The sequence below is a fragment of the Lactuca serriola genome, chromosome 3 (genome assembly GCF_051521515.1).
Source record: "Lactuca serriola cultivar US96UC23 chromosome 3, Lser_US96UC23_V15, whole genome shotgun sequence".
Taxonomy (NCBI): Eukaryota; Viridiplantae; Streptophyta; class Magnoliopsida; order Asterales; family Asteraceae; genus Lactuca; species Lactuca serriola.
In genome coordinates, this window is record NC_136410.1 from 66,795,759 (window position 1) to 66,806,483 (window position 10,725).

The 10,725-nt window shown below is 34.0% G+C and overlaps 1 protein-coding gene across 1 annotated transcript; it reads right to left on the minus strand.

Moving 5' to 3' along the window:
• Window positions 1-5,162: 5,162 nt before the first annotated feature.
• LOC145092522 (putative galacturonosyltransferase-like 9) lies at window positions 5,163-6,723 on the minus strand. Its single transcript, XM_079030467.1, has 2 exons — window positions 5,401-6,723; window positions 5,163-5,305 (listed from the first exon to the last, which is right to left on the minus strand). The coding sequence occupies exons 1-2, from the start codon at window positions 6,495-6,497 to the stop codon at window positions 5,278-5,280; spliced, it is 1,125 nt and encodes a 374-aa protein (XP_078886593.1). The 5' UTR covers window positions 6,498-6,723; the 3' UTR covers window positions 5,163-5,277.
• Window positions 6,724-10,725: the final 4,002 nt, after the last annotated feature.

Consider the following 10,725-nt stretch of genomic DNA (forward strand, 5'->3'; position numbering starts at 1 on the left):
TACTCGGCGAGTCCAGTGACCTACTCGGCGAGTCCGTCACTTAAAACCCGTGCACGGCAAGTCAGCGCGTCCAGAATCGCGAAACTTCTGACCAACTCGGCGAGTAATCGACCCTACTCGCCGAGTACGTTTCGAATCAGCATTTTCTCAAAACACGAAAGTCGTCCGAAATTGTGTCTACTTTTCAGAACATTTTGAATCTCGTCAATCGGAGTTACGGTTTATGAGATATGACCAAAACACTGACGAGGGGTCAAGCTGTCCAGCAACATCCTTCTTTCTTCAAAATCCAAGATTCAAGCTTCCAATCGCTAGTTCCGCTTCCTTTTCTATCCGAGCATGTAATTGTTGCTGAAAAATGAAATTATAAACTAATTAAGCACCTTTTGTTCATTAAATGAGACAACAACAACATAAAGTATTAAGATAATGCATGAATTTTATAACTAAATATGCTCATATCAGGTCTCAATGTAAGACATTATGAATCGAGTCCCATATGCTTTGGATATAGAATTGATTACATATGCTATAATATTCGCTTGTTCTGATTTTTCCAATTTCCTAGGGCATTGAGAGGGAAAAGAACTAGAACTTTGTGTGACTAATGTTGAACAACTGTCAAGAACAATTTGAGGTTATACCAAAGGATTGCTTGCTTGTGGACAGTTGGAAGTATAGTATTAGTTGGAAGGACCATAGTGACATGTTTTGATGATTCTTTATCAAAATTGATGGTCATATGAGAATATGGAAATGTTTACATAACGGAAGTTGATTATTAAAATATACATGTGAGTTAGGAAATCTAATGCAAGGAAGTTATTCAAGGAGTGTATCTTGAATTTGATACTTTGTTACCATGAAATTCTTTTAAGTAACAAAGTTTCAATGAGACATTTTGTAATATCGTTGGCAAAGTCTCTGTGACTTTGAAGCCTCGACATCACAAAAGGACATTGCATGTAAGGTTGAACTCTAACACATTTAGTAGTAACAAGAATTTGAAATTGTGAAATCGTCATCATTGGAATAGTGTCCAATCGGTCTATTCACAAAGGAAGGACCATAGAGAGACATAGTATGCATGTTTATAACCTGGCATGACTAGTGTTTAATTCAAGTGTTTAGTTGATTACTGGAAACATTATACAATGAATAAAGTCTAATTAATATGATGATTAAATAATAAGAGTTTTATTTATATTCAATGGTTTTGAGACCATAGTTAATTAGGTTATTATTGTGTTTCACTTTGCATGTTTTACTTCCTGAATAATTGGATAATTCAAAACTCCATAGTTGCTCATACTTTTGGAAGTAAGTAGCGAATTAAGAATATCGTGAATAGAATTATAGATTGTCTATAGGGATTAGACATAGCAATTGTTTGTTGTAATTTTCACGAGTACTTGGAAATGGGGATTTTGAGTATTAGATTAACCCATGCTTAGAGAATTACTTCATGGATTTTATCACGAGTAATTTTAAGACAATAATATCTTATATTCTTGAAAATGAGACATATGAGTTGTTGTTTACAAGTCGGTTGTCCATTGATAATGCGTAAACGCATCAGTAACTTGACGTTATAAAACGTATTGTTGTGCGTGATTTGATGAGTGAATAGTATAAGAATATAAGTTGAATTGTATCCGTTCCTTTTTCCCTAATGAGAAAAGCGATATATTTAGGTCCCTCGATGATCTGATGATGACATCTAAAGCGCTTGGCCAAGCCTGGACTGAATTGATATGTTTAATTGGTAGTCTCATTTCATTCGTCATAAATCAGAAATCGGGAAACAAAATCTTCGACAATGATTTTGATTATAATCCATGTCTCTTGTCCTTACTATATCTTGTAGAACGGAGGAATATTTGATCACTTATCTTAGGACACGTAATTGACTAGGTTAGAGTTTGACAACAGCTTTGAGAGCTACAATTTGTTGATTAATTTGGAAGAATATACTCGCAACTATAGTTACTAAACTTATCCAAGTGGGAGATTGTTGGATTAGGTGTCTAAGCCCATAACTATAATTGGTATATACTTGAATTGATAGTAGCACACTTCTTTTGGGTTGCTCTCAAAACTAGCAACTGGACTGATGATTTTGGAGAGAGAGGTTGAATTTATTATTTAATTAATAAAGTGAAATAAATGATTTGTTAATGTATTTTGAGAATAATATAATAATTAGAAATGATAATATTTAATTTATATTTAATCAGAAATTAATTGGAATTAATTTCGAGATCAAAAGAAGTAATTAAAAGTTCAGGGACTGAATTGTAATTGTTCAATAGTTGAGCAAGAGGCAATCTATGGATGGTTTTTCCATTGGGATTGGAAGATTTCTTGATACCTAAGGGTTTCTAGAATAATCCTTAATGGATAATCAGGAAAGTGGATAATTACCCGGTTTAAAATTATCTTGGATTTGGGTTTATTTAGGGTTTCATGGTTGCACTATAAATAGGAATATACCCTATGGATTTCGGCCATTCTCTTCTCTGGGAGACCTAGCCGAAATTTTGAAGTCTTCTCCTCCTTATTTATCAACATCTTTTGTTAGTGTTGGGTGTGAACCATTAGAGGCGCGACATTTATGGTGCTTGCTCTCAAGGCTTCAACAACACAAGGTTTTCATTGTTATTACTACATAACAATTGAGGTATGATTTTCTTAACCATAATTGTGTATTTGGTTATATACTAGTGTTCTAGGGTTTATACTTTGTTGTTCAGTTTGTATGTTCAATTAGAGAAAACGTAGATCAAATTATTTAGGGTACATGCACACATAGGATTGTTTGTTATACTCAAAACCTATCAGAAACAACCTAATGGGTCGGCATTGGTGCCTTCAACCCACGAGTACAATGAGGAAAAACTCACCTTAAAGTCTAGAAGATAGCTAAACTGATCACTACTCCAAATACTGACTCTACAGCTCACCTTAACATCAAACAGGGACCAAGCCTGAAGCCTCAATCTACTACTCAAATTACCCCATTTGACCTAAATTCGAACTTTATCAAAGTCAACGATCATCAGTCAAAAGTCAAAGGTCAACATCAGCCAAGTTACGCCATGCGTAACAGCTCTACGCCTTTCGTAGAGCATCAAGTGACTTTTACGAGACAAAACAAGGCTAGGTGTTGCGTAGCCATAATTACACCATGCGTACGATGTTTATAAACACTCTTCTCATTAAGTTCTTAATAAAGAAGATTATACCACCAAACTTCCTGATCTAAGCTAAATGAACGCCTTAATGGATAAAGTCTCTAACTTTATCCATTTGCATGCATCTTAAGGACACCAAACCAAACCCTAGGTCCAAAAATCCATCGATTATCCAAAAACTCATGCATGGGGAAATAAGAGTAATCAAGCTCTCATTTTTATGTCATAACAACTCCAAAACCGATTGGAAATGATACCCTAATGACCAAGGGTAATACCCATAAGAACCAAAGTTACGTGCACAAAACATGGAAATTCTTAAGCACGAACTAGATCTATCATAAAAACTCATAAAGGTGGAGACTTTATACTTCCTAAAGATGTATAAGGGAAAAGAACTTTCAAATTCAAGGTTGATTCGAGCTTCTAAGCAACTCCACGACCTTCTTCTTTCCTCAAAAGCACTCTTTAAGCTTACAACACGCTAAAAAATGGAATTATAGTTTCAAAGGAAACATTTGTGGGAACAGAGGTTGTGAATGGAAGGGTCTCATAAGAGTTACAACCCTTAAATAGTGCTCGAAACCTCGAAATTAGGGTTTTGGACTTTGGGCAAGTACGTACCAAGATCTACGCCCTGCGTAGATCATTAAAACCCCAACTCCAAGATTTCTTCTACGTAGCGCGTAGTTTTAAAAAAATATATTTGAAGTCATTTTTTGGATTATTATTTTTTGTTATATAAAAAATTTAATCCAAATGTTTCATTCATTCAAGCTTTTATTATTAAACTAAAAACTAAAATCACTTTGCCAAACACACCTATAAATAACGAATCATTATAAATAATAAAAAAAAAAAAAAAACGCATAATGTCGATATATATATATATATATATATATATATATATATATATATATATATATATATATATATATATATATATTCTATGGGAAACAAAAAACCCTAAAAATCATAAAAATACATAAAAAAATTACTTAGAGATCACAAAAAAAAATTAATTTTTTTATGAAAAAATCGCATGTTTTTAAATAAATTCGCAGATTTTTTTTTTTGAAAACTTTTTTTTTATTTTTTTTTTAATATTTGATTTTTTATTTTTTTAACATATATATATATATATATATATATATATATATATATATATATATATATATATATATATATTAAAAAAATGAAAAGATTAAGGGTGTGTTCGGCATAGAACGTTGGCAGCTTCTACTTTTTACTTTTTAGCGTTTGACAATACGTTCTGTTTTGAACAAAGAGCTTTGTTTAGCATTACAAGCTTCTAGCATTTAGTTTAAACAAAACGCTTCAAATCCAAAACGCTACAAGTTACCTGCTACCCGTTACAAGCTATCCGCTACCAGCTAATTTTGCCAAACACTTCCTATGTGATCACAAAAATATAATATAATTTAATTTTCAAAGAACCCATAAATCATTTTGGTACAACTAGAATTAAATATTTTCACTTATATATTCCGAATTTTAGAACATTAAGGTTGTGTTTGGCACGGAACATTTGAAAACGTTTGGAAGCTTCTACCTTCTAGCGTTTTAACAAAATGTTCCGTTTAAAACAAACTTATCGTTTAACACTACAAGCTTATAGTTTTTCGTTTCAACAAAACGTTTCAAATCTAATAATTATCTCGTGTTGTTAAAATAACAACACGGTATAGCTACCAACTACTTGCTACCTTTAGTTTTGCCAAAGACATCATTCATTAATTCTTTTACATTAAGTTTAAGATGAAAAATATAATTCAATTAAAGATTATAAATGATTATACTGATCCAAAATCCAAACCAACCAAATTAAGAAACATTTAAACCAAATTGAATTTTAAAGTTTCCTTTTTTATCACAAAATTGAAAATCCCAATGAAATAGTCTTTCAATCGGATACTACTAGATAATTATACCTATAAGCAAAAGAAATTAAAGAAACATATCTCAATCTCAATCTTCCCTTGTAATATACATTACCAAATTGCCCTTGTAACCCATCCAACCAATCAAATAAAAAAACTCCTACAATTTCTGTACACAGCTGTCAAAGAATCTCTGAATCACGATGTACCCTAGAAATTAAAATCTTAATAAAGTTACACAAAAAAGTTTTTTTGTTCCAATTTTTATTTAATTTTAATGAAATTAAATGAAATAATTGGAATACCCAACGAAATTGAAAGATCCAACGGCTGATTGATGACGGTGATGATTACGTTTGTAAAGATCGTACGGCTCCCACAGATGATCCAACGGACACGGTCTCTTCTCATCCAGTCTCACCCACGGTTTCCCTTTACCACTCCAATGCAACAAGCTCACCGGACCGGAATGTAGCGACCGGCAGCTTCCTTTCACATTATCTCCGCCGAGGCCGTGTTGGTTCCACCGGTGGTGGATCGGCTCAATGTTGCCGCCGAAAACCAGTAAGAACGGCGGCAAAGAACCCAATTCATAGATTCGTTTCTTTCTTTGGAGTTCCATCCAGTTCTCGATCCTTTTCCGGTAATTCCCTTTTCGCCATTTTTCCATGTCCATTACCATTACGCCGGTGTTGAAGTAACAGGGTTTTCTCGACCCGAATACCCGGGACATCATCGGGTCGGACCAGAAGCTATCGGTGAAGTACTTGGTGAAGTTTGTATGGCAATACTCCGGTGCTCCGATGATCCTGTTCTTCTGCAAGGTGATGTTCCAGAGCTTCTGAATGTCGTCGACGATAACGACGTCGGAATCGAGGTAAATGACGCGATCTACATACGGGTCGAGGATATCGCCGAGATAGTTTCGGGCGTAGTTCAACGGGTTCTCGAGTGCGATCCGGATCGAAGACGAGATCAGATTTATGACTGTGTCTTCACGGAAGATATACACCTTGAAGTTAAGCGAAGGGAAAGTAGATCTGACAAGTCGGGTCAAATCCCTTGGACTCGCCGGGTCGAACTCCGCCGCGATGAAATGGAAAAACACGTTTTCCGGACAAGAAGCGTGACGGAGGACGGAGTGTACGGCGGCTATTGAGCCACGTAAGTACTCCAAGTCGATCGTCATTGCGACGTGAATGCTATCGCGTGAGCAGCCTACGCCGTTTCGGTATTCCGGCGCTTCAGTGTATCCAAACAGAACATCAGATCCCGAATGAACCTCCATCTCTCCATTCGCAGGAAAATAACGAATCCCGAAGCACATAAACGGGAAGGATAACAAGAAAAGGGCGACAATGGCGACGTTTAACGACCGACTGCAAAATCGAAAACGACCCATTTCCGATAGGTAGAAGATTTGTGCTTCAGATCGCTAATAAATCATTTCTCCATAGAAAAATTCAGGATTAAGCTGCAGAACTGAAATGAGTAGAAAGGAGAAGATGAATCAAAACCCACACACACAGATGAGTCTAGAATTTATTAATTACGTTTGTGTGTTTGTAGAGAGATTAAATTGGAGTAGTGTGGATAGCTTTCCCTCTCCCTCTCAATCGCTTTCTCTCTATAAATAATACAAAAAGTGTGTTGGGTGATGGGTGGGTGAGATGGCTAAAATATATTTATTTTGGCAACAAAATTATAATTGAAAACTATTTGTAATTAAGAATCGTAAGTTCATTGATAAAAACGAATTTGGTGTGTTTTTTGTATTACTTGCCCTTTAAAGTTTGGAATTGATTTAAGGATAAAGATTAAAAAGATTAATAAAAAATTTGTACAAAATTGCAAAAAATGGTTCTTATGGAATTTTTTTTTTTTGAGATTTCAGTCCAAACCTTATTTTTTTTGGATTTATGGTCTTTTTAGCATAATTGTACGTAGAATTGGTCCCCCAACTTAACTTTTATTAAGTTATTGTTGTTAACATTCTCATGTGTCTCCCACATAAGGGTATATTTGTCTTTTCATTTATAAGAGACCATTTTTGCCGTTGAAAAATTAATACCTATTTATTTATTTTAATAATTAAAAAATAAAAAGGTCTCTCTCTCTCTCTCTCTCTCTCTCTCTATATATATATATATATATATATATATATATATATATATATATATATATATATATATTTGTGGTAAACCTAAAGAAACACACACACATTACCCACCATTTCCCTGCCACGTATCTATCTCTTATCCTTGGCAGAAAATTTCAAGAAGATAGTCAATCTTGGACGAGTCACCACCGTTCTTCCTTTTAGCTACTGCTTAGTAAGATACATCTTCTTCTTCGGAAGTGGAGTTGGAATTTTTCTAGGTCAATCTTTGATGGATCAAGATTGATTAATATTTCTTCAGCTCTATCTTCAAGATCTATATCTCTATGAATTCGAGCATAGTTCATTACAGCTTCCCAAATTTCTAATGTGGGTTTCAAATGGTAATGTCTAGATGTACTCTAAAGCTTGATCAAGGTGTCTAGATTGCCCAAAAATGGCTAAATCCCCTAAATAATGTTCGATTGTTGGGGAAATTTCACTTGTGCAACAACTGGTTCTAATCACAGTGGTGATGAATTTGTTGATGATAAACTTTTGATGAATCAATACGTGGGGGTGGGATTCGAAACGTGCTCTGGCGGTGGAGGATGAAGCTATGGCGGCGGTTCAGTTCAAGGGCTCCGGAAGCGATATGACTATCGTGTGTGAAACTGGATGTAGCTATAACGAACTCCGCCATAAACCTAAATCGGGAATCTTGGAACGATTCATTCTGGAGGACGTGGGTTATTGATCAGTGATTTCCCATTAACCCAAATTTGGAAACGAATACCAAATATGGAGAACCCTAAAACCTAATAAACCAATAAGGTCTTCTTCAATTTTGTAGCCATCGTCTTCATTTTCTTCATCAAGTATGTTTCTCAAACACACATTTTTCTTAATGATGTTGAAATTGTAAAATTGTGTTATGTGGGTTTGGTGTTACTTGGTCAAATATACAGGAAACGTCAACAATAATCTTGGGCCTTTGATTTATCTAAGTTTTAGCCTTTGAGTTATCTGGTGCAGAGGTAAAGAGATGATGATTAAACAAAACTAATTGATCAAGATGAAATTAGGAGACAACCAATTTGGGATATGGTTGGATGCACAGGAGTTGGAGAAGATTACAAAGAAGGATGACATGGTTGATAAACCAGTGGTTTAATTTGTATTTTATTTTGGAAATTTGGTTTATGATCGGGTGAATCGATGACAATATTTAGTCTAGATTTGTTTTGCAATCGACCGTGTGTGTTTATATGTAGGTCAAAGTTGCATTTGGAGAGAGAAAGAGAGGGAGAGAGAGAGAGAGAGAGAGAGCACCTCTTTTATTTTTTTTTAATTATTAAAATAAATAAATAAGTATTAATTTAAAAAAAATGAGATATATTTTTTAGGTGCAAAAATGGTTCATTATAAGTGAAAAGACAAATATACCCTCATGTGGGAGGCACATGAGAGGGTTAACAACAACAATTTAACGGAAGTTAAGTCAGAGGATCAATTCTACGTACAAACTAGGCCAAAAGGACCATGAATCCAAAAAAGTCAAGGTTTGAACTGAAACCCTAAAAATTAAAATGCATACCACAGAGACCATTTTTGCAATTTTGTTAAAATTTTGTTGTGTAGATATTTAGTTAGTGAGTTTTACCGTCTATATTTACCCATTCAACTTGTTTGAAGTGTACATATTCGGTCCTTATAACCGATTATTATTGATAAGTCTGAAAAAATGACTTAATAGAATAATATATTTATTACTTTGTACACATTTAATTCTTAATATTTCTCTTTGATACAAAAATAAGTCTATGTTGTTTTTTTACTCATTGAGTACTAAATAGGATAATATATTTATTACTTTATATATTATCTTTCAAGTCATTATCCATATCGACTTAACATATATACGTACCAAACTTAATTATTAATCAAATATTTAAAATATTTTACAAGTAAATTACATTAAACATCTGTTGATTTCTTTTTAAAAAAAATGATTCGTACACAATATTTTTTTTCATATATAGAACAATCTATGATTTACAAGGTTTAATATACACATTGTACAACCTTTTAAAACATTAATTATTATGAATGGCAAAAAGTTATTATATACGAATTAACTCCATTTTAAGAAACGTGTGTGTCTATATATATATATATATATATATATATATATATATATATATATATATATATATATATAGAGAGAGAGAGAGAGAGAGAGAGTGAGAGAGAGAGTAAGAGAGAGGAAATATCATTTGAGAACTCATAGTTTCCCGAAAACTAATAGTGGAACGTTAGATTAATTATTTGGATTGCTTAGATGATTCGTGGCATAATATGTTAACAAGACCAAATCTAATGAGTTTTTATGTTTAAAATTGAAAGACATGAGGATAATCTAGGTAACAGATATTTGAAAGAAAATATTGATTATCCAAAGTTTTCTCTCTCTGTCACACAAAAATTCACATCACCCCCAAATACCACGCTTCTCACGTATTCATCGCCTTCCTCCTCGTCTCCCTCCCGCCTTCATCGACCGTTGTTCCACGAATCAACTGATATAATCTATGCTCGAGTCTCCGTCATCACCTTCAACAAAAATACTCCATCGAAGATGCTTTAATTGTGAACCGATCTTTCTATTGTTATCGACAAGTATTTCCTCTATTAACAACGACCATTGATGGCTATGAAACTATTGCTCCTGTTTCCGGATGGTTTTCCGATCAGATGATTTGGATGGTTCTTCCACAAAACACCACCGACTGGAATCCATGGTCATCGCTCGTCATTTACACAACGATGAGTGAGATCTCTCATTCCTTCCTCCCACAGTCGCATCGGCTCCAAAAAATTCACATTCTCACTCATGTTCTTATACATTTTCTTTCCTCCTCTATATTTGGATCCAAAACCGATTCAGTTTCATCTTCGTTATCATCAGACGAGGTCGGGTGAGATTTTGAAATTAACTTTTGTGCTGATAGTTGAATTCTGATCGTATATTTGAAGATTACTTGTATAAGAGATGATCTTGTAAATTCAATGATTACCTTGACTTATGGAAAATGAAAACAAGAAGATTTTCATTTAAAATATATAGCAAGTGGATATTCTAATCCATACATTTTCTTCCAGATGTTAAATGTTGGGTTTTGAGCATAGCATCATTCATATGGTGTACATGTAACCATAATTGCTTTGGATCTAGTTTTTATATAATGAATATACAACTACGAATACCAAAGCAATAACCTTATCACTAGCATACAAATATCGAAGATCACATATGATTAGGGTTAGAATGTTTACCTCTCTTGTTATGTAGCAATAACAAGTTTAATCCTTCTTGATCTTGACTTCTGATAGCCTAGTGCCCCAAGTGTTGCAACTCTAATGGAGTCACAAACACTCTAGGCAAAGGATGAAGTAGGAGAGAGGATGAAATCGACCTTCTAGGGTTTCCTTAAGCATTTGCCAATTTTCACAAGGCAAAGGATCTATTTAT

Coding starts and splice junctions, on each gene's coding strand:
- LOC145092522 (XM_079030467.1), bottom strand. CDS start 6,497: ATGGGTCGTTTTCGATTTTGCAGTCGGTCGTTAAACGTCGCCATTGTC. Junction 5,306..5,400: donor GGATCTTTCAATTTCGTTGG/GTATTCCAATTA, acceptor TTTAATTTCTAG/GGTACATCGTGATTCAGAGA.